Raw genomic sequence first — 25,157 nt, forward strand, 5'->3', positions numbered from 1 at the left:
AAACAGCAAAAAGGTAGATGTTGGCTCAATTTTTATTTTTTACCATATATTCTTCACAACTTTCACATCTTAATCTCAGCAATTTATCTTTGGACTCTCAGATCAAGCCAACCAACCGAGACAGTAAGGAAGTGTGAGTAAATGAGTGAAAGCTACAGGTTAAAGAGAGAGACGCTCCATCCTCTCCAGGGAGTGCGTGTCTCTTTAAGAGCCGGAGTGTGCCATTGGAGCAGGAGGGAAGGGGAGGGGGGTGGTTGGCTGCGTTGGAACAGTCCTCTTTAATGAGCAGATTTTCTGGGAGAGACAATACACACACACGAGAGAAATACAGTGATCCAGCCACAGGAGCTGAAGAGATTCGACCAAGACACACACCGGAAGACTGGCTGTGTGTTGGCCGGCACTCCACAGGGTAATATGGAAACGAGCAGGAGATGTTGAAGAGGACAGAACATACCGTAACTGGATCATGAAGATGGATGTTTTATTATCAAGCAGGCAATCTGAACACAACCCACGCAGAGGATAAACCACTTATGGACGCAGTGGATTAAAGACCCACAAACAGACTGAGAGAGGGAGAGAGAGAGAGAGGGAGAGGGAGAGGGAGAATAGGAGATTTATAACTCAGATGTTTATTCTAATTGTCTGTGTGCACTTGCTGTGAGATAAAATGTGTTAACCTGCTTGAGTGCATGCACAAGGCAGGACACTGCATTGCTGCTCTTCAGCAAGACAGGGTAGACTAAAAACAGAGGCAGCCAAGCAGATAACCTTATGTGTTTTCTTTATTATTCTGCCTCTTCCTCTCTCTGTTCATGAGTGCCTTCCTCCGTGGTGCAACCAGGCACAATGTGTAACGTGCAGACTATGAATAAAAAGGAGGATGGTGAAGCCTGAAGTGAGCTACAGATTCCAAGTCAGACTTTAAATGGCCCATTTCATGTTACCATCAGGAGCGACTTGAATAAAAAAATGAAATATTTTTCAAGAAAGGAGGAGATTTTTATTTTTTCATCAATCACACTAGCTGTCACAACCAGTTTGGGCTTGGTGCTGATTAAGGAGCCAGACAGTGACTTCTGTGCTGGAGGTTTGGACGCTTAAAGGGCTACAGCAGAGGAGAATTCTTGGCAGTACACCCCAGAGAGGTGGAGGCATCATCAGGTAGGAGGCCACTGAGCGCGGGCGCCTGAGTGGAAAGCAGGAAAGAAGTAGGTGGAGGAGTTGTGCATGTGTGTCATAGACTGTGTAGGCAGGCCACTGGCAGGCGGATGGATCTTGCCAAGGGTTAGAACTCCTGCTGAGAGAGGATAATGGCAACTCTGTGCCCAGTCTCCTCCTCTCTAACCTGCATCAGCCACACAAAAGCTGGAAAGGGCTAGCTGGTGCTACCAAGTGGCCACCAAGAGGATGATGTAAACAGCATCAACATAAACAAGGCCAGGACACCCCTGACACCCCTGCAAGGGGCAAAGTTTTGTTGTGCACATTTTTCTCTTTCTTCTCTAAATCACCTTGAAACAAGTGGGTGGGGGGGGGGCCTTGATTTGAGTTTGAGTTCTCTCCCTCCCACTCCCGCCTCCTCCTTACCCTTGACCTGATCCATGGATTGGTTCTAGCACCAACCTGTCCTTCTTTTTCCTCCCTTTGTTTTCTTTTCTTTTTCTTTTTCTTTTTTACGAGGCTTCAGGAGAATTGCCAAGACCTGTTTCATGCATGTCCACTGGCGGCAGGTTCAACTTTGACGATGGGGGGTCATACTGCGGAGGGTGGGAGGAGGGCAAGGCGCACGGCCACGGAATCTGTACAGGGCCCAAGGGCCAGGGCGAGTACTGTGGATCCTGGGCCCATGGCTTTGAGCTGCTGGGTGTCTACACCTGGCCAAGCGGCAACACCTACCAGGGCACCTGGGCTCAGGGCAAGAGACACGGTGTGGGTGTTGAGAATAAAGGCCGCTGGGTATACAAGGGTGAGTGGACGCATGGCTTTAAGGGACGCTACGGCCTACGTGAGAGCATGGGTACAAGTGGGAAGTACGAAGGGACATGGAACAACGGGTTGCAGGACGGATACGGGACTGAAACATACTCAGATGGAGGTAAGACTGATAGAGGAGATGCTCAGAAAACCAATTTAGTTGGTGCCCCATAGTCAAGATTTCAGCTGGTGTCCCTTGTATTGCAGCCAATTCCACCACCAATCATAATATTCATACACTTAGAGAAAACTGGCATTCAATTTACAGATTTCCTTTATTTTAAAATAAGAAATACCTCTGAACACAGCAATAAAATGGGACTAACAATAAAATGTATCAAAACATGAATAAACAATAAATACAAATACAAAATGAATAATGTAACAGAACATACAATATAAAACAACCCAGTGCAGGGAGCAGAAGTGGTCACAGATGGCTCAGGGATAGCAGGGAATGGGTTTAAATATTTAAAACATGCATCTGTAGAGAGAAGAGAAGCATTTGTATTACAATGTGTATATTCAAATCTAGTGTGAACAATAAAAAGCTACTGTGAACCCAGTTAATAATTGCACCTGCAGCCTTAAACTAATGACAGGGATATCTTTAGCTTCCTGGACGTTTGTTGTGCTTACATGTTTATATCCATGTGCTTATTGTTGCATCAGACTGGACCAATATGATTTCAATATTTAGACAATAGCTGGAAAGAAATGTAATATCTACTATTTGTTTCACTACAGAAAACATTGTCGGGGCTATTCCTTAGGAGAAAACGCAAAAAAAACAAGCTCCTCCAAGTTACACACCGACTGAGCTCTTTAGTGCTGACGGACTGAAGAATCTGTATAAACAAACTTAAATAACTCATTGGCTTAGAAACAACCAATCAACCCCCTTTTTACATGGCTGCATTTACACTGTACTGGTTTCATTTAAATCAGTTTAGTCAACGTGGTATTTCATAGTAGTGAATAAGTAGTGATAATGAAACACACTTTTAAAAAGCTTGAGTCAAGAAATCACATGTTCTTTTCAGAGCAGTACAGAAAGCTCCGCATAGTATTTCAGCTTAGCTACAACCCCAGCTACACCATGCACTCATATTTATTCAGTGAGGACTTCTTGCACATAATACATGCATGCTCTTTGACATAAATACTCAAAAGGCGAGTGCTTAAAACTATTAATTACAACAGGTGATGGAAAGTACACAGGTGTTAGCTAGTACACAAAGATGTCAATAAAAATACAAGTTGGTCATACTAACATACTTCACAAAAGTAAAAGTGTATTTCTTTTTATTTTCCTTACACATGAATAATCTTTATGAATGAAAATACAGTGGAAATAACTGACATTAAATCTAGCTATTGATTAGGAATTAGGTAACATGGACGTGACCATCATCCATCCATAACAAGTTAGCATAACTGCAACAGATGAATAGCTGATTCCTTCAGAACATTCACGTTTCTTTCTCCTCTTCTTCTTTTTCGTCTCTGGGCTCTCGAGGGCTTTGTTTTATTTTTTGAAGTAACGCTAGTTCATGCACCTGATATTAATAGGTATGGTCAGTCAGTCACTTCTGAAAACTTGCCTGCCCTCCTTCCCCATGATGAGCAGGTAACGAGTAGCGGTGTCGTGATGCGCCGGGTCGGGGTCAGAGAGGGAGCAAGAAAATAGGGCCTTTTGAAATTGGTTATGTAGTTATGTTTTCTTGGCTTCTTTTGTAACATTACTAAACAATACTGTAGCTTGAAAATGATAATAATAATATTTAAGGGATACTTCACCTGTTGAAACATGAATCTGTATTGACATTGGGTCATATAATACATTTTGAAGTTGGTGCCTTCTTGACCGAGAAAAGGCAGAAAGTGTATTTTTTGCTCATGTGGATGAAAGACAACAACTCCCAGAATGCACAGCACAGCAGGGCACTCCCACTAAGGTCCTATATTTACTACAACACATACGACCGTTTCCTCAGCTGATTCCGAGATTTCTTCCAGAAGGAATTGGTATCTTGGAAATTCCTGGCAGAAAACAGACTCTATGTCTATGTCCATAGACAAACAGTGAGAACACAGACACTACCAGTCCGCCCCAGCTCGAGCCGCACCGGGCTCCTCGTCCTCACCGCAGCCGTCAGGCAGTTCTTATGCCTGCTGCAGCCGAGGCATACGCCCGGCCTGTCAGCAGCAGCTGCATCGCCGCTAAATTGCAGCTCGTAGAGATAGCCACGAACATCCGATTCAAGCACAAAATCTTCAAAATCCCCTTCATCAATATCAGTTTGAAGTTGAAACTACCAAGCAATATGGCGGACGTTAAGTTTCAATTCTGGGAGTGAGTTCCCACCCACTGATCTGTGATTGGTCTGTAGCTTCAGTGGTCGAAAACATGAGGAACTAGCGTTGTAGTTTCACCCCCGCTAACCACAACAGGCGCCGATGGCGCAAAATGGTGATTTTTGGGTCATGGGAGGCTCCTTTTGCAGACAAGAAATACAAAGATTTCCCGTCTCAGGGTAAAATGAGGGCGGGATGCACGACCATTCAAAAATACTACCATGTTTCTAATGATACAAAGCTTAATGCAAATGAGTGAAGTATCCCTTTAAGTGACAGTTAATCCCAATTTTCCTTATTTTTCTTATTACTTTTATTCCTCCCCTATGACAGCCGGTGCCCCTAGCACTTGCCTACACTGCCTACTGTATGCCACAGGCCAGCCCTGCTCAGTCATATGCATGTTGTTGAAGGGAGGGGTTTTCAGGTGGTGTATAATGTGAGAACCAGACAGCGTAGGGCTATGAGACATGACTACTATTCTCTCCAACAATTATCGGTTACTTTTGGAGGTAATAGATTGAAGGAGTTTGTCCAGAGGTCTCCTAGGGTCATCCTGTATTCTGCTGTGCCATTAACACACACACACACACACACACACACACACACACACACACACACACACACACACACACACACACACACACACACACACACTGGTGTGTAGAGGAGGTTGTATAAGGACAGACTATGAAATCCTCAATTTTTACTCTGTATCTCTTTCCACTTTCTTTTTTCTCTCCATCTTCTTTCCTCCCAACAGTCACTCCTTACTTTAGCTACAGAAGGACATGTTACTTTAAGGCCTATATTTTTTTAAGGGTATGCAGGCATATCGGACGAGTAAAAGGTCAGGGAGGGACAAAGGAGGACAAATGCTTCCAAGTTACAAGTCCCTAGACAACAGAGTGCTAAAGAAAACAGATTACAATGATGTAATCGTTTCATCCTAAAAATGTAGTGCTTTTATTTGATAGGATAGCTCTAGACAGACAGGAAATTTGATGTGAGAAAGTGGGGGATGACATGCACCAAACAGTGCCAGGATCAGAAGTAAAACCTGCGACCAGTGCCATGAGGACTTTATTCTCTGTGCATGGGGTGCCAGCTTAAAGAATCGGCGCCCCAAAATTTCCGTATTCTTATACAAATATTCCCAATGAATGTCACATTTGGCTGCCAGTTTTCAAATATTCTGTCATTGTGTCATAAGATTGTAGTTGTTGAAGTTGAAGTTACTCCTTGGTAGACAAGAGAAAGTGTATACATGAATTAGTGCTTCTGTGAGGCTTGCATTTTTTATTATGAGAATGCATGCAAGCTTATTTTTAGTCGGTATACATTTTAGTATGTTTACCACCTTTGGTCATTGTGTCAGTGTATTCTAATATATTAATCCTGTGTGCAAATCCATCCAGGTTTTGTCAGAGATACTTTTTTTTTTTTACAACTAAAATGATTGATCAACTGACTAATAGCAAGACTGTCACAACGATCCCAAAGCCATGCCATAATACAGCTAAACATACTGCCTAAAGAAGTCCAGAAGTATAAATTGTGAAGTTAACAGACAGAACCTGAATGCAATATTTTGTTAAAAAGTATTTATCCAACAATTTGGCATAGTTAAGTGTTGGCTATTTTAATGCATGTTAACACATCCATGACTCCATTCATGATTGTTCATCTTTGGCTTGACCTCACCTTAAATTGCAATATTTATCCGCTGCAACAATTTAAAAGAAAATGTAAAATTAACATTAATTATATTTAAAAAATTTAACTTATTTCTACATAAAAAATATAAAATATATGATATCAGTATGAGATTTGCCTGAAATGGAAGTGAACACCATCAATGACACTTTGAACCTCTTAGGCAGGGACTCAGTTCAGTTCAGTTAATGTGAATGAACTAATATATGATTAGATGATCAAAAATATATAAACAAAAAAACATAGTCAATTGGTACACATTGTGTATGCAAAATAGCTGACAGTATCTCTCAAACAGTTCAAGCTTTGTTACATAACTACAACTCTAAGGCTGTTCACAGTGTCGCTCTGAACCACTCACACAGTTGAATGCACGCACACATTGTCCCAAATTGCCCGTTAAAACCCTTAGATGAGACTGGTTTAAGGGGTTAAATCAGGACAAGTCAGAAGAAGTTGGCTTGATAAATAAGCAGACAGATGGGATGGAAGGACATAGGGGAGAAAGATGGACTGGACAACAGATGAGATTGATGGATCAATGAATCATTGAAGTAATGAACAGATAATGGAAAGATTGCTGGATGGATATATGGATGATTATTGTGATTAGATATACTCTTGACAAGGTAATGATGTCTTTAGACAAAAGAAGAGCGAAAGCAGACTGCAAAAGAAGTGAAAAGAAAACCTTCCAGGGTCCTGCTGGAAAGACACTGTAGCTCTGCGAAGTGTTTGAACCCACATACTGTAAAAGCAGCAGAGATTGGCCTAGTTGTGAGTGTTTATCTTGCTCCAAAAGTACACAGTGTTCTTAGCAGCATGTATTTGTTCTTTCCATAAATCTGTGATGTAATTTAAGTGTGTGTTAGACTAAAATATATTAGAGAGTGTCATCAAGCCAGATTACCTTGATCACAAAACAACAGTATTAACAAAGTGATAGTTAAGATCGCAGGTGATTTGCAGCAGTGAGTGTGAGCGGCCTGGACATTTTGAGGAGAAAGAAGAGGAAGGAGGAGGAAGAGGAAAATAAAAAGGGAAGACGATGAAGAGAAATGATTAATTGAGGAGGGTCCGACAGAACAGAGTCCGAACCTTTCAACAAAAATGATGTACACGTTGAAGTCATGTAGGGCTTACTAACACTACACAAGGTTTAGGTAGGTATGTATTTATTCTACCTCATCTGGATCTTCAAATCACAAGAATAACATGGCATGATTACAGTGATTTAACTAGTGTGAGAAAAAAAAAAAAGACTGAACAAATATAACTCACAGATTTTATGTCTGTCTGCTGTTCATCTTTGTCACCTGCGCTTGCATCTGAATCCGAAACAAATCCCAAAAGCTTTTTTCCCCCCAACAGTAAATGGGCACCAATCTTTATTAGGATTGCAGGCACATTGCTTGAGCTTCATCTCATTGCCACAAAATGTTGTGAAAGCATGGCAACGGCCTCAATCCAATTGGTAAAATGTATGAATGCTGAATAAGAAAGAATAGCTTGAAATAATTTCTCAAGCAATTCAGTGTGCTTGTTGGGAATGCTCATGTTGTGATAAAAATAAAATTGCTATTAGTTGCGCAGCCCTTTGACCAACCAAGAGCAAAATTAAATACAGGTTGCGCCACACTAAAAATGGCAACCACCAGAGTTGTTGTTAAAGCTGTCCCTGCAGGTAAGAGAGAATATTTTCAACAAGGGTAAGAACTTCTTTGTGCATACTGAGGGAGTCTCAATCATCCTCATGGAAAACCTGCTCAACCTCTGAAGCCAAAGCTTCTGCCTTGTCGAAGAACATTTTGATTAAAATTTAGCACAATTTGTGATAATCAAAGTCTTGCTCTGATGTTTGTGGAGAGGAGTGAATTAATTTCTTTTTAATACATTTTGGAACATTGTTGGACATTTTTACCACGTTTTGTTGAAAGAGAAAAAGAATAACAACATCGGCAATTAAAGGACCTGTCACTTACACCTTCAAAATAATAAATAATCAAGAGTCGAAAAAAGGGGGGGGGGGGGGGGGGGGGGGGGGGGGGCGCCGGTAGCCTAGCAGTTATGGACGTCCAAGCGGGCTGCCTGGGTTGAAATCCGACCTTTGACTTCTTTCCTGCATGCCATTCCCGACTCTCTCTCTCTCTCTCTCTCTCTCTCTCTCTCTCTCTCTCTCTCCCCGATTTCCAACTCTATCCACTGTCTCTAAACATAAAGGCATAAAAAGCCCAAACAAATGTAAAAAAGGGAATGTATTTTATGTAATGATGGACTAGTTTAATATCTTTTATTTTCTGGATAATGCTTGCCAATGCTGATATAGTCAAAAACATTGATTCTATCTAATGATTTTCACATTGCCATTGTGCTTAATAAGATGAAGCTTTTGAATTTGAAAGTCTGGCCCAGGGTTAGGTTGAATCATTCTTGACAGTAAAGAAGCAAGAGACCAGTAAGACATTTTATTTTTTCTCAGAGGCTTTTGTTGGCATTGGTTGATGATTCCTTCCTCCTACGTGGGAGAGAGAAATGGTGTCCTGACCAGAGCAGGAAGGGATTAGTGGCCACTTCTTTTAAACATGTCCAGGAATTGTTGGAGAGTTTAAATGTATCCGCATTAACCAGCTGACTTTGAATGCAGGGACAGTGAACAGGTCTTGAACAATGGTTCAACATAAAAATGTCCAATTTTTAAACTGATTTATTAAAGATTTTATTGAATATTAGTGTGTTTTGTGTCTGTCTGAGCGTGTGTTTTAAGAGAAGGGCCTGCCACCATGTGTGTTGAAAATTGGATGGATTTTGAGTTTTTGTGGCTCGCATTTCAAGGTGGTGTTTGATCATTTTATTGTGGTTGAACACCAGAGGATAATTTAACAGTCTATGTATTTTGTGGTCTGACAGCAGTCTTTATAGTTTATTTATCTTACATTATATTTCTGACAATGTAATCCTGAGCGTTTTGTGCTAAGGCAGTATTTGTATTGTACATGCTCATCAGTGCTGGTTTAAACCTGAAAACACTGGGTTTTATTTGCTCCTGAAGGAGACATTGCGGATGTAATAAGACTCAAACTAGTGTGCCATTCAAAATAATAGAGCAGGGGGAAGGTAAAAAGTGAGTCCTACACATGGGTGATTTAGTTTCAATTTAGAAAATATTGATTGATAGCATCTTTCACAATCCCATGCTACTTTTACTGCAAAAATGTTTCTGTGGTTAAAGGATCGATCTTTCTCTTGTATCTAAACTACAGTATATTCAGACTCTAAAGAAGTGTCTACAGGAAGTTTTCATCCAATAGGGTTCAAAGGTGGGCATCTATAATACTTTAAGCCCACAATTTACCTTTTCATCCTTTGGGGTTGCTTTTTCCAAAGCAATGAGAAGCAGGAGCCAATACCCTTCAAGTGCTTACATACTTCAGGAATATTGTGTTCACCTGAAGTTCAGCAACATTTCCAGCAGTCTAAACCGAATGGGTCTCTCTCTCCAACTTCACAATGATGCCACATTTCTGGGAAATACTCTTCCTCTATCTAATTGCTGTTGTTTGGCTTTTCTTTTCTCTCCTACGTTTACCACCATTTCTCTCTTCTTCTCTCCTCCTACCTCTCCCCTGCTCCTTTGCTCAGCTGCATTTCCACAGCCGGTCTGTACAGTAGGGTTTCCATAGCAACACTCATAGACATGCAGCAGGTCAGTTGTCACAAGGGACTCTGTGTTCTGGGCTCCTATTGGCTGTCCAGTTGTGTCTACAGAGCTCTGATTGGCTCTTGTTCTTCCTTCTAATGGTGTTTACTAAGATGAAGAGCTAAGCTGACTTATTACCAACCACACAGAGAGAAGAGAGAGAGGGAGAGAGAGAGAGAGAGAGGGGGGGGGGGGTGAAGTAGAATAAACGAAAAGACAGCTTCAGTAATTATTTTAGTAGAAATGAGTCACAAAATGAGAGGCAGATATAACAACTGCACTGTGCAGTCGTTGTTGTGTGTAGCTCTCATAGGGTCAAACACACAGAAACTCTCTCAACTATCCCTTGTATCACCACAAAGGAAGACTTCATCACAAGTGCCATGTCATTCCAGTCGCATCAATTACAGAGGCTTGTAAACAGCCAAGCAGGATCACAAAACCTACCCCCAGTCCCCCAGCTTTTCTGCAAATATGCTACAATTAAGATAAAATTGTCCAACATTAGCACAGCTTGATAACTTGCTTAATGCGGCTATCAGAGCTTAACAGTTATTCCACTAACTATGTTATGTAAACTTGCATGATTAATCAAGGTTTAATTACACTCTAATACAACATAAAAACATTTTCTCTACTAAAATCCGATAGGTGGGCAAAAAAAATCTAGAAAATCACCCATTTTATGTGATGTAGTGGGAGCTAGATGAAAAGATACATTAAGGGAGTATAATTGTAACATATTTGTGCGGGAGGAGGCCCGTAAGCAAGCACTGCCACTTTTTTAACCTCTGTCTTAGCCTTCCAGTGTCCTCATTCCTGTGTCAAAGTTCTGGTTTGTTGTAGCAAACAGTAGGGGCAGTAAACCTCCTTGACCTCAGTCCTACACTCAGAATATATGTGGGTAGATCTTTTAGTACTTTGCAGGTCATTTACTTTGACTTTTTTACTTTCCATGCTGGCAGATACTCCTATAAGTGAAAGCTGCATTCCATCATTTTACATCTCCACCAGAGAGTGTTGTGAATTGTACAGGATCCCTCTTTGTTAAATCTAGCGTGCTGCTCCTGTAGCTGAATGCTCACTAATACCTTTATTCTGTTCAAGATGATCCTGTTAAGCACTTGCCTGGCATGGATGGGATGGTGATCCCACTTTGTGTGTGTGTGTGTGTGTGTGTGTGTGTGTGTGCGCGTGCATAGTTGCTAAGCTGTAGTGCAGTCTCAATCTAAAGGAGAGAGTATCTACACCATGGTGTAAAGAAAAGACGCTGGCAGGATGTGCTGCCTTTTTAGATTTCCCCTTTGATCATTCTCCTTCCTCATCTTTTATAGAAGCATTCTACCGTATCAACCAGAACAATATTTTAATCATCACAACTTTTCGACAACACTCAGGTCTACATCAGATGGTTTTAATTATAATGCAAACTGCACCCTTGTATAGGTTATTCACACCAATATGCTGAACATGTTATCATCCACATCACCAAGGGGTGATCATTCATTCAAAAAAGCTCGATATGTTTGCCTATATGTAGGTGATGTGGATAATTCTATGTTTTCTAATGATAGTTAGGTCCAATATCTTTTTTTCTTTGTGACTTACTAGTTGGTTGCCACATATTGATTTGACAAGCCTGTTCACATTAGTATTCTGAACAAAATGTTTCAATGTCAGGATATGTGGTGCTAGATTTATTATAGTGCAGTAATTATTGAGCATGCTCCTGATTTGTTTATATCTTGCGCACATACAAAAGGAAACATACATGCTGAGTATGCACCTATCTGTGAGGCTGTGAGCTTCAAGCCAAACAATGACGCTCGGTAAGTCAGTGTCCAATGCAGCAAGACATGTAGAATATATATATATATATATTATATAAGTGAATTGTAGAATATGCCATTAAAAGGTGATACATTGAAGGTAAACAGTCCAGGATAAGGAAACTTGAAAAATTACTTTGCAAATGGTTATGACCACATTTCTAAGTTCTCCAGGTTACACAAAATGTGTTTTCTACACAGGAAAAGCACTAACTTAGATAAAAGCAGTCCTTTAATTATTTAAAATGGCTAACAGAGCATTTAAAACACTCGATTTCCTTAGGAGTCAAACATCATCTTGACTCAGCTGCAATGTTTTTATTGCTGGTACTGTAGATGTTCTTGCAAGCCACCTCCTAAGCACCTATCTTTGTTTTTTCTCCATCAGTTATAAACATAGAATTGACTTGGTTCCCTGGGAAAAGCGAAGTTAAATCAATACGTTTGTTGTGTGCACAAATAATACAAATGTATGAGGTCATCAACACAGAAACATCAGATAAAAATGACAAGTGCAGATATTTTCAGATGTTAATGCATAACATCATGATATCATGGGTCTTTTTCATGAAATTTCTTACCAGATAAATAATCCTTAAATGGAAATCTGAAAGGCTCAGACAGGAAAAGGGCCTAAGCAAAATCTCTTAAACGGATAACAAACCCACACAGTGATTTACACAGGCAGAGGTTTAGCTTAGAATTGACTTCCCCTTGCTTTGCAGTGTTCAGTGATTTGAGCAGAGTTTAGCTTGACTGTCTGCATGCTTTTCTCAGCATTACTGTTTTGTGTCTGTCGAGTTGTTTATCCTGCCTGTCAGCAGTCTTTCTCTACCTGCGTCTTTGTTACCTGATCCTGGCAAATTTGCGTCTTAACTTTTTTCTGTCTGTGATATTTCCCAAACATCATAATGCATTGCATCTTAACAAGTGATACATAGATCGAATGGCCTTTCTTGACACATCCACATATTTGACTTCTAAAAGCATTGCAAAATAAAACAAAAGATCAGTTCAGAAAAATCACACAAATAGAGAAAGATAAGCATCCTCCTCAGCTTTGTGTTTACGACTGAAAGGCTTAAATGAAGGTTTGAGAGAATATTCTAACGTGGCTTGCATTTTACTATGGTGTTTACCTTTCTGGTCCATTCCCAATGCAGACCTTCTGTACGGCCACAGCAAACCCACTGCAGCTTTATCTTATGTAATGGGAGTGGTTTGATGTTTGTAGTCAGATACTAACTGGACATACTGAGGGAGTTTTTCATAGAAACACATTGGCATGGTGCTGAAATGTCTCTATACAGTAAATACAAGCGACTGTATGAAAAAGAGTAGCTGGTGAAGAAAGTGTAGGGTGCCAACTGTAGTCAATTTATTTTCTTCTTTATCTTTGCAGAATAGCTTTTGAAAATGAGTTTATTTAACATGTCATTGTTAAACACTGGGTTCACAAAGTTATTTTCTTCTTGTGTTGCCTCTTTTAGTTAAAAATGTTGAAGCAGTATTGGATAGTATTGTTGTTAATGTTATGATTGTTGTAGATATGTTCCGTCTCTTCCTGTTCATTTATAATCTTTATTAATGAAGTATGAGATGAGACTAAAGAAAAAATATCTTAGCACTGAAACTTCACTGGCATTAACAACCAAAGGAAAATTTACTGGATTTTTTTTATTTTTTTTTTAATCTCTTTCTCCCTTCCCCCATTTCCCTGGGATACACAAAACAGACACTTCTCCAGCATGCATGTGCTCACATGGTGGGGAAAAAAAACATTTAAAGTCCTTCACTGGCTGTCTTCTTCTTGCTGTCACTTTCTTGGTGCTACTCTTCCCCTATCCAAATGTTAGGCGTATCAATGTAACAAAATAGATGCATATTAATTATAGACCTTGTCTTAACTGGAACTGGAAGTTACATAATGCAAGGTGTATCAATAGGTATTTTTGAGAAGTTGTAACAAAATAGTAACAAAACAAGCAGAAAGAGAGACTAGACCAGACCTAGAGAACAGATGTGCATTTGTTTATGAGTTTATTGTTAAGGGTGTGAATCTCTCCTCTAAACGAGGATCATATTTGAATCTTAAGCCAATGTGTTAACTGATAAAGCTAATTTAAAAAACACTAAAAACATTCAAAAAGAAAGGGAGAGGTACTGTATACCAGAGCTCTGTGTATGCAATACTGTTGTGCTCAAGTATTAATGAAAACAACAGTAAAAAAAAAAAAAACAGCAAATGTAGATTTATTGTTTTCTCCTTTCATAATGTCTCTATGGTTGTGAGCATGAAGGCGTCATTATTGCCACTAGGTCTGCATCTAAAATGTTTTGTTTGTCTCTGTTCTTGAATTGAAATACAACTCTATCTGTTAGGTACCGTTTAACTCAGCTCAAAACTTATTTATCAAGATCAGTTGTCGATTTGGATCTGTTAATCTTTACACTCATATTCTCTTATGAAATCATCCTAGGGGTTAGTGTATGATTGGGCCTCTGCTTTTTCTACAGATGTGATCTCTGTGTTAACTTGTTCCTAGCAGTTGTTGATGAATAACGTATATGCTGTTGCCTGCCTCTTGTTACAACGCAGGTCAATGGTTCAAAGGTGCATATTTAGCCAGAATTTTCACGTGTTGCACTCATTTCATATAAAAACGTGTATTGATTCGATTCTAAAGTACTACCCCACTAAACAGCCTGCATCACATTTGGTAGTTTTCAGCACCATGGAGAGCAACAAGCTGATATCAAAAGAGCAGAATGGTGGCCCACTAGTTTTTGTTTACTTGGACATAAGTGATTAAGAGTTGTACATGCTTGGAAGAAATTACAGAAAAAAAACATACACTACCTCACTTTTATGCAGTTTGATTGGACTTGCAAAAAAATGTCTGGAAGGTTCTAATGTTCAGTTTCTATTGAATATTGATTACACGTTATGGCCATTCTAGAGGTTGTGTTCTGCTATCAAACCAATTGTGTTTTACAGATAGGTTTTACAGTATTTACAGTAGTATTGATGGCACCCTTAAAATTGTAAAAACTGAATAAAGATCTTAAATGTTCACCGTTGACATCTAAAGTAACAGAATATGAATGGTTGTACCTTTTGATATCAATTGAGCTCCCATTTGATTTGTTGCCAAGGGTAACATTAAAATAGTTTAAAAAAAAAAAACTTTGATTGTGTGAATACATGAATTACTGAGCTTGTCACAGTTTTGTGTTCCATGCTTAGTGAACCAGCTGACTCTGTAGCTAAATATTGTACAGACAGTCCAGCTCTGTTGAACTTCTCTTGAAATTTTATGATAATATCAATAACATTAGCGCAATTAAGAAATTTTCCAAAATTGTGACTATTTTGAGATACAGTGCCATATGAACTTACATATGAACTTACATATTAGGTTTTTTTTATTTTAACGATTTCTTTATTATGCATACTGAGTTAAAGTATTCTTAATTTTAACCCGTTTAACTGGGTTGTACATCTGACAGCAAGAGTTTTTCTCATTATGAACTTTTAAGTAATCATATTACCAAAAATTGTTATTCATGCAAGATGATAATGTTTCTGTTTTTCTACCTTCTCCTTTAATGACCCAGAATCAAACACAGGTGAGGCTCCCTCTGCCTCTTCCTCTGGATTATTTTACATATCTCTTGCCTCTGTTTCAGATGCCATTTGAAAATGGTACTTAATGCATGAGTATTTGTGTGTGTGTGTGTGTGTGTGTGTGTGTGTGTGTGTGTAAGTCCTGTGTGTGGTTTGTGTGAGTGTGTGTGTGAAAGTTTGTTCTTTGATCTGTCTGTCATATGGTTGTACAGCTGTGAACCAACATGATTACAAAGGCCTGGCCAGATGTGCTGGCCAGCTGTCTGTGACATGGACTCGGACATGGTGTGTCTGTTTGGAGGATGAGAGGAAGCATATAGGCATGATCAGGAAAGGATCAGATGAAATACCTTTCCTTACTGACGTAGAACTCATTATGAGTGCATCTTAGAACCTGCCAAGAATGTGATTGCTTTATAACATTTTTGCCATTCACTCCTTCCCACTTCACTCACAGTTGAGCCCACAAAGAAAGTGTTTGTGTGTTTGCAATAGAGCTGGGGAACGTTGTTGCAGTCCTTATATGGTCATGTAGTTTGGTTAGAGCGAGTGCGTTTGCTACAGAATGAATCAGAGTGCTGTTACATCAGAGATATGGGCAGGCAGGATGGATCTCTTGTATTCCTATTGGAACACACATTTCCATTTGTGTGTGTGTGTGTCTGTGTGTGTGAGTGAGAGAGAAAGGGGGAGAGAGAGAGAGAGCAGTACACACACTCAGATGCCCTACTTTTCAGCAACATGGGGATGTAAGGACTATTATACTGCAGTATGTGTGGGGCAGAGACGTGGTGGGAATAGATGGACAGACAGGGGGAAGTCACTCCGATGTGCTGTTCTACTTTTCCATTGATTTTTATTTTCTCAACTGTATTGTTAATCATTAAAACATCTTACTGTAAGTATTTGGAGAGAGAGGCAGTGACACCAAAAAGTTTTTTTCATTTTTAATATAAAATGTTGTCAGCAGGAATCAATTTATGACAGATAAATAAGTTGTGAAAGTAAGAAATGATTATGTTGAATGAAAGAGGGACAGAAAAGAAAAACAAAACTATAACACTGAGGTCATACTGCACTTTTCATCCAGCAATTACAAGGTCAGAGAAATCTGCCAATGAGCCATAATGTGACCCAAAGTACACAAGACTATCCACCACATATGCACATTATAAAGTAGAATAACCCAAAAATATTCAAACTAACAGGGCTCTTCAGGACCGACAAGATCTCTAAATCACAACCCATAAAATGATTTATTACATATGATTGCGTTTTGTGAAATATGTTTGTGACACAATAATACTTGTGATGAAATGTTTTTGCAGTTGACCTATAGAGCAACCAGAGGTTAGCCATCTTGACCAGCAGAAAACTGCTTTCCTTAGGTTTTTGTACGAGTCATTCTGGAGGAGCTACCAGTAAAGCGGCTAATTTTTATTTAAATGAGTGACTTATATGGATTAGACCTGGTTAGGATGTTGTGCTGAAATGACAACGTTTTATTTTCCACGAATGATCTTTCAGTGTTCTAAGGACTTTGATTCCCTTAAAGGTTATAAAGACGATCATGCAACATTCAGTAGTCACTACAAAAATATATTAACATACAGTCATTTAATAGATGGTTAGCAAGACTAAATCAATAGTTGTGTTCTTTATTGAAAGTTATATTCCCTATTTAACTTGTAAATGATGTGTTTTAGGTTTTTTAATCCATTTATAGGTGGATTACATTTTGTTAAGTTTCCAATTTGTAATGTTAATATCCTCTTTAGCAAGCCCCCAATCTAACTAGCTGCTAGTTTCGTGTCCTGTATCAAGAGCACCTGCAACATTGTTGCTTAGCTGGTTTTGTGTCAAATTGTGTGTACACCATAACAATTATTTTAAAGGAATTGTAATGGTAATTTTTCTTCTCTTCCTGTAGGAACATATCAAGGCCAATGGGTTGGTGGGATGCGGCATGGCTATGGAGTTCGTCAGAGTGTCCCATATGGCATGGCGGCCGTCATTCGCTCTCCACTCCGTACCTCCATAAACTCTCTCCGCTCCGGTTCAGAGCACAGCAATGGAACAGCGCTGCTGGACCGGAGTGGAGTGGTGGTTCCTGGTCCTCATCCTGTTCCTGGAACTCTGACGACTAGTGTGTCCATGTGCAGCACAGGCAGTAGTGGCAGCAGCCCCGCTGTGTCTCGTGGAGGTTTTGTGCTAACAGCACACAGCGAGGCTGAGCTGCTGAAGGGAAAGAGGAAAGGTGGGCTGTTCCGGAGGTCTATTCTGTCTGGGCTCAAGCTGAGGAAGTCAGAGTCTAGGAGCTCTCTCGCCTCCCAGAGGTCTAAACAGAGCTCCTTCAGAAGTGAGGCTGGAATGAGTACCGTTTCATCTGCTGCATCTGATATCAACTCTACTATCAGGTAATACAGGAGTGGAGGGTGGAGGGAATGGGTTTGGTTATAGCACTACAACAAGCCTTGTCTAAAACATCTTCTAGCCTTGTCTAAAAATGTTTTCCTCAAACTGAAGTTACAGATAGATATCATGTGGATACCATGACAGGATAGAATGCCTTTTTTTGTTTTGGTCCTAGGAATATTGTCCGTAACACTATGTACCTTACGATCTTAATCTAATGCCAATAACTAGTGACAACAAAAGAAGTGTTGTCAACCTGACTGATGCAGGTGAGAAAAGTTAAAAGCATGATTTAGTTGAACCAGCTTTTTTCAAGTATATCCAACAGATTGAACTAAATGGCAATGAAAAAATATGATTCATAAACTCGATCATGAGCTAATAAAAGTAGGTGAACGGGTGGTGTTATTAAGTTCATGGTCACTGCCCTTCTTCTGAAGGACATCAAGGAAAAAACAAGCACCTGTCCTGCTTAAGTGTCTTCAAATTGGATTGCAGTCCTAAATTCCCAATAGGGCAACAGGTCAGTTTCATCTAGCCACGGCCCCTAATTAAAAGTGTCCTGTTGCTTAAGCCTGCCATCTAACTCTCCATGCTTAACTGTGTATAGTCTATTTTAACATTTTCTGACCAATCTTAGAGGTCACACCAGCTCAGAGTGTAGTTATGCTGTTGGGAGATCTTTTTTTACACAAGATAGTCAAAGTCTGTAATTAATTTATTGCTTAAATAGAAACATATTTGACTTGAATGACGTGGTAAATAAATCATACAATTGAATACACAAGGCTTAAAAAAATCTAAGTATGCTGGATTCAGGTGCCTCATTTTTAAGGGAACAATTACTACATGACAAACAAGAGCAGCTCCAGATCTGTTTGAGGGTGACGTAGCTGACACAGACTTATTAAGTTGTGATGACTTGTTGGCAAGGATGAGGGAAGAGAAATATAATTTCACTCATGTTAACCCATCCAGGGATTGCCTATCATTGGTTAGGTTGCAGTGGCAGCAGATAAAAAAAATGTCCAGCTTTCTTTTTGTTTTTCTATCTTTCTTACAGGATATATGCTTAAGTGAAGAGTGGATCTTCAAGTACCTTAACAATAGTGAAGATTTTTTGGGGGCTTTCTCCCTTTATTTGGTACGACCGTGGATAGAGTAGGAAACGTGGGGAACGACACGCAATTAAGGAGCCACAGGCCAGACCCGAACTTTGGCTGCCCTACCGGAGGACCATAGCCTCAACACATGGGGCGTGGTCTAACCACTAGTCCATCTGCGCCACAGAAATGTCTGAAAGATTTAGGGAATGCCGCTCTGGTTTGCCTCAGCAGCAAAACATCCATGCAAGCTGCACAGAAAGTGGAAGGAAACAGTAGAGACTTGTTCTTCAAGTCAATCTTACAGTCATTTTCTGTTTGTGTTGCAACATTTTAGACTTTGGACTACACTGAAGCAAATGAACTTTAAATGACATGACTGACTTGGATTAACTTTTTATATCACTTCATGGAAGAGCTCTCATATAGTTTACCTTACAACAAACCTATTTTTGTCAAAATTATTTTTGGGATTGTTGAACAAATGATACCTTTCTACTTTCCAGTCTTGGAGATGCAGACACAGATTTGGCTGTTGCTGACGACGAGGTGGACGCCACGGCAACAGAGACCTACAGTGGAGAGTGGAAGAATGATAAGCGAAGTGGATTTGGTGTGAGTCGACGTTCTGACGGGCTGCAGTATGAGGGAGAATGGCTAAGCAACAAACGCCACGGCTATGGCTGCACCACGTTTCCTGATGGCACAAAAGAGGAGGGGAAGTACAAACAAAACATCCTAGTGAGTGGCAAAAGGAAGAACCTGATTCCCCTCCGGGCCAGTAAGATCAGAGAGAAGGTTGACAGGGCTGTGGAGGGAGCGCAGAAGTCAGCTGACATTGCCCGGCAAAAGGCTGAGATTGCTCAATCCAGGTAGGGGCTCAGTGGTAGTGTGTGAATAAATTGTTTTTATTTATTTTGAATCCCTCCCTTCCCTTGGTTTAATTTAAAGTCACATTCTCTGGATATTTTTTGGTGTACCTTCTTGCTAGGTCACAGCAATAATCTTGAAGATGTCAGTAACAAAGATATCTGTCATGAAAATCGCTTCCCTGTGTGTCACTTTTTTAATTTAACATTTTTTTTTTCAAAATTTGAAACAAAGTTGTGGGATTGTCTGCATTTCCCCCTTTCCCCCAGCAATGACAAAACATTACCCATGAGGTCCTGTTGCTGCACAAACATTTTCAGATTGTTGACATTATCTTTGACTTTGCAAGTGTTTATTTTTTAAATAAGTAAACGATTTTAAGTGAAAACGTCTGGATGACTGTAATGTTAAAATAAAAGCCCAGTCTTCATGCTTTTCATAAAACATTGCCAAATGTTTACCCAGTTCAGTCTACTCTCTGTTTATAAAACTAACCCAGATGAATCTTTACACATTCTTTCAAACGTCTCAGCAAAACAACTCACATTCCCAGCTCTCCGATAAAAACGGAGGCTTAATTTAGTTTTACATATTCTGAGGATGACCAAATTCTCTAACCCAAACTATGATTACATCAAACTTCACATTTTCATGATTTTAAGAAATGGTCTACCTACATTTTCACTGAGGTATCAGTTTAATTCTCTTTGTGGATGACAAATCTTTATGCAACATAACATAATTATGTTTTCATTTAATTTCATTTATTTTATTTATCAAGGGACAGTGTGCAATGACATTGATCATTTAGACAAAGAAAAATTTAAAGATGGTTGCACCAGATTTAGCTTGTCGCTAATTTCCATCTGTGGTCCCACATAAAAATGACAAACAATAAAGCTCCACTCAACAGAGGACAATAAAGAAACACACCTGACAACACTATATAATAACATGCTGAAACGATGTATATCCTGCTCGGTACCAAAGTTTTATTACAATATCATGTTACTATACTTGGGCCTCTGGATGAGTCCATACACTTGAAGAGCTTAATGATAGAGGTGTAATTCTTTCCTTTGTGTGTGAACTTGCATTTGAGATCAAATATAAAACCAAGGTTTCCCATAGGAATTGCCTTTACTATTTTATCCACTGAGAACTGGTGAACATTTTAAAATCCTCTGTTGGACTGGTGTCCATCTTCTATATTGATTTCATCTCCAAAAGTGCCAAACTCTAGGGGTGACTTCAAGCTTATCCAGCTCGTTAGCCCGAGCAGTGTTATTCATGGAACCTCCTGCTTTCATTTCAGCATGCATGGTACAGTAACAGGTTAGAACAGTCACCAGTGTTAGGTAATGTTACTTTAAGAAGTAGCTTGTTACATTACAAGCTTCCCCCGAATGTCTGAGCTCCTCACCCAATCTCTAAGGCTGAGCCCAGCCACCCTCTGGAGGAAACTCATTTCGGCCGCTTGTATCTCATTCTTTCGGTCACTACCCATAGCTCATGACCATAGGTGAGGGTTGGGACGAAGATCGACCGGTAAATCGAGAGCTTTACCTTCAGGCTCAGCTCCCTCTATGCGACAACGGCCACAACGCCTGCATTACTGCTGACGCCGAGCCGCTCCATCCCATCCTCACTCGTGAACAAGACCCCGAGATATTTAATCTCATTTGCTTGGGGCAAGGACTCACTCCCCACCCGGAGAGCAATCCACTGATAGGCTTTTAACCTATACCGGTTAAACGGTCCAGACGGCACTGTACCTGTCCGCCTGACTTTGAGAGGATGTGCAATAACAGTCATTGCCCGGCCTCTATAACAGCCCCTCTTACAGTCCATTATCCATAAATCTGCAGCACAATATATCTTAATTTTCATTAATTCACATTTGCCTCACTCAGTGTACAACAATCAGTCAGCATACACTGTAGATGCTGTCCACACAGAGAATAGCTGTGTTCTTTAGATGGAGGTTGTTTCACTTATTCAGTGAGTTGTCTCTCCCTGGGTATAGGGAGATTAAGTTTCTATAGTAGATACTTTTGTAATTTAACAATGTGGAACTTGCTGTCCAAAGGTTGTTTTGTGTGTTTCCAGTAGTTATACTTGTGCTACTTAATAATTACACCAGTGATTTATTGATGTGATGACTCTACACTATGATTTTTTATTAGTTTATATTTTCTAAATGCTGCTTGTGAAGTTGTTGGATTAGCAGAGGAAAACAAGGAACAAGAGTTTACAGCCATTCTAGTTTTGTGAGGGGATCCCTGACTATTAATTTAGCCTGTAGGACCAGAAGTTGTGATGCCCTTAATATTTAGCAGGCATTTTCAGACAGTTTAGTTGTAAGACGTATTTAAACCCATACACAGAACATTTCTTACCTCGATCCACCAGCAGCATTGCCCAGGGCAGGATAGCTTCTTCTTCTGTGTGTCTCAGAGCAGCAGGGATATTTACTCGTGGAGCAACTGGAGAATCCTCACAGCAGAACGACTGTAAAAGACTTTGCTGCAGATATTCTTGAATCTTAATGAAAAAACGGTTTTGTAATCAGGGTCAAGGATAGCGTGACTCTGTGTCCAAGATCTGAGAACGATCATTTTCTAAATTTCAATAGTTAATAGTTCATTTGTATTTTTGTCTTAAATTGAGAGTACTTTATTTGCTGTTTGAATTCAACCCTGCTTTTATTTAGAAATAAAGTATCACTGGAATCACTGGTAAAAAAAAAAAAAAAAGGTGAGACCAGAAGAAGACATGAGTGGGACATGAAGTGTGGGAGGGAAGAGAGAGAGTGGGAGATAAATTGAGAGAGGTGGACTGAGTAAAAGAGAGCAGAAGAGACGAAGGGTGCATTTCCTGTTTTATTGTGAGCTCCAAGGTAAAGACACACTTTGCCTTGCAAGAGTGGGTTTGCACTGGAATAATCAACAACTTTGAATGTAAGTCTTTTCTCAAAATGTCTGTCATGTGAGACGTAAAGACAGGCTTCCTCTCTCTCTCCTCACATCTTACCTCCCACACAACCACCAGCCATGCACTCACACACACAGCGGTGTTGAGTACACTGTTGGTCTGGCATAGCAGTACTGGCATAGAGTGCAGAGGGGCAAATAGAAACTTAGAGGCAAAGAGCTTAAAAATCCATAGTCATCAATGTGCATCTCTGCATCAAGACTGTTAGCACTTCCAGAAAAGAAAAGGGAGGGACAAAGAACGTTGCCCTTCTTAAGAGTGAAAGACCGGCTAAAATAGAATGAAATGAAAGATAGCAACAAAGACAAAATGAGGATCGTTGCATGGGAGATTTAAAAACAAGGTTAAAGAGAAGCAGTTATCAGTATAATAAACTGTGGCAAGGAGATACATTTTTCGATAGCACATTTTAAGCAACAAATAACAGTTTCTACAGATATATGAATCAATATCACCTCTTACAGCCCAGTAAATAAATAGTTTTAGATAATGTGTGAGGTAACTGAGACACATGAGCCACGCTTAATCACTGCTTACATCTCTGAAACAAATGAATTTGGTGTTTTTATAGTTGATGGCTGTAAGGAAAAATGTACCAAGTACATTGTAGCAGCTATGATCATTAATACCAAAAAGCTAAAACTTACAGCAGCTTATATATATTTTGAGTGAAGTAAATACAATTTAAATGTAGTCTAATTATCAGGCTACTTCCATACTAAACTGGCTATTTTTAAATGAAATGTGAAAAGGATGTGTGTTGACACAACCATTTGCTGCTTTCTGATTAACAATATTTTTTTTCTAGTCAAAGTCACAGATTCAGGTAACAGCTCTCATTAACACATTTTTACAGGTAATACTTTTATATTATGTCCCTTATTTTCTTTCCCAGTGAAACATAAATGCTGATCAAATCACAGTTTTTTTATTTGCAAAGTCATACGGCAAAATACACAAATAACCCAGTATTAATAAAGTATTTCACATTCAGATACAGAACAACATCTATATTCTGTAAATAATTATTGACAAGTTTTAAAGACAAGTTGTGTTTGTGTTTCTCCCTTGGAAGATAGTTAGTAGGGCAACTTTTTTTTCATCTCAAAAAAAGTTACATTTGTAGAGACTTTATTTACATTATCGTAATCTTAGTGACATCACCCATTGGTTTCTGAAGCAGCATTTTGAAACCCAGTTACAGTGTTCACCATATTGGAAATGCTGTCTCAGACTAACTTTCAGTCAGCCTAGTAACAGGCAAAGAGCTGAAGCTGAGGCGAGCTACAATAAGCCCGTCTATAAGTAAAATCAGCCACGCCCCTTATAAATATTAACTTTAGATCTCCATTAAATCAAAACGGATAAACAGAGCTGAGTTTATGTCCATTAATACCTTAACTGTTCATTATCTTTGTTAATTTTAATAGATTTTTAAGGTGGTCATTAATTTAAAAAAATTATAAACAGAACATTTAACTTCTGTTTTTGGTTTCCATAAACATTATTTTTGTACGTTACTACTCCAGTCAGCTGACAGAATCAATCTGTGGATCTTTATGGATGTAAGGTAGACGGTAAGAAAATTGAATCATAAAGCTTGTTTGTGTGTTGGTGGTCTGACAGATGTGTAGATTGTGGATCTTGAAATAGTTTACATCACAGGAATCGCAGGAATCAGATCTTGCTAGCGATGTACAGCGTGAGTGATACGCACAGAATATACACAGAACAGCAGTTGTTTAAATGATGGGATAATGAGGTGGCCCTCAGGGAAGGTGATATATGAAAAAAAGTTTCTATTACTTTCACATGTTCAATACAGGAACATGTTATTAATGAGTTTGAGCTCTAATGACTTTTTTTTTCAGCATTGTGGCCTCTTAAGAACTCCATCATATTTACATTGTAAAGAGATGATGTTTTTGTTGTTAATTGATACGATTTGGTTAACGTTCATTTTAACTTTTGTCTAATATTAACAGAATTAACTGATTAACTGATCTCGAATTTAACGTCTTTGCCCATGGATTAACAGTTAACAAAGTAAAATCTTTGATTAACTTCTCACCACTACGGAAAGTTTAAAAAAATTCCCCCCTGTTTACAATGTGTCCAGATGAAGACGTTAGCTATTCAGACCAAAATTGTATTTCGTACCAGTCTGTGAGCATGTTGATTTCTGCTGTCCAAATGAACATTTTAATTTGGGGTGTGTATGTGACTTCTGGGTCTTCTGGGGCCAGCCTCAAGTGGACAGTCAAGGAACTGCATTTTTTACAATGACTTCTTGCACTTTGTTATGTGTGCAACTTGAAATGATGCCGTCATTGTCGTATTGGCCTTTTTCACTGGTTCGGTATAGAATGTGCTGTTTTTCAGTGTATTTTCCAGCTAACTTGCCTTTTTAGTTGTTTTGTTTTGCATGCTGCTGAGTCCTGTGCAAAGTTACTATGGTTGGACTTGTAAATTGTGACACTCCATGTTACTTCCTTTGCTGACTGAAATGCTGGTGCCACAGATAAGGATCACACACCTTTCCTTCCCACCTGTGAATAAAAACTGGT

General features: G+C 39.4%; 1 protein-coding gene across 2 annotated transcripts in view; it reads left to right on the forward strand.

The window, feature by feature from the left end:
• Nucleotides 1–282: 282 nt before the first annotated feature.
• jph3b (junctophilin 3b) overlaps nt 283–25,157 on the forward strand; it is a 37,385-nt gene continuing 12,510 nt past the window's right edge. For both annotated transcript variants that reach the window (XM_061036268.1, XM_061036269.1), the window contains exons 1-3: nt 283–2,101; nt 17,139–17,625; nt 19,233–19,598. In XM_061036268.1, the coding sequence (XP_060892251.1) occupies nt 1,720–2,101; nt 17,139–17,625; nt 19,233–19,598 (1,235 nt within the window). In that variant the 5' untranslated portion in view covers nt 283–1,719. The remainder of the gene's footprint in view (nt 2,102–17,138; nt 17,626–19,232; nt 19,599–25,157) is intronic.

Source organism: Labrus mixtus, chromosome 4, assembly GCF_963584025.1.
Source record: "Labrus mixtus chromosome 4, fLabMix1.1, whole genome shotgun sequence".
Taxonomy (NCBI): Eukaryota; Metazoa; Chordata; class Actinopteri; order Labriformes; family Labridae; genus Labrus; species Labrus mixtus.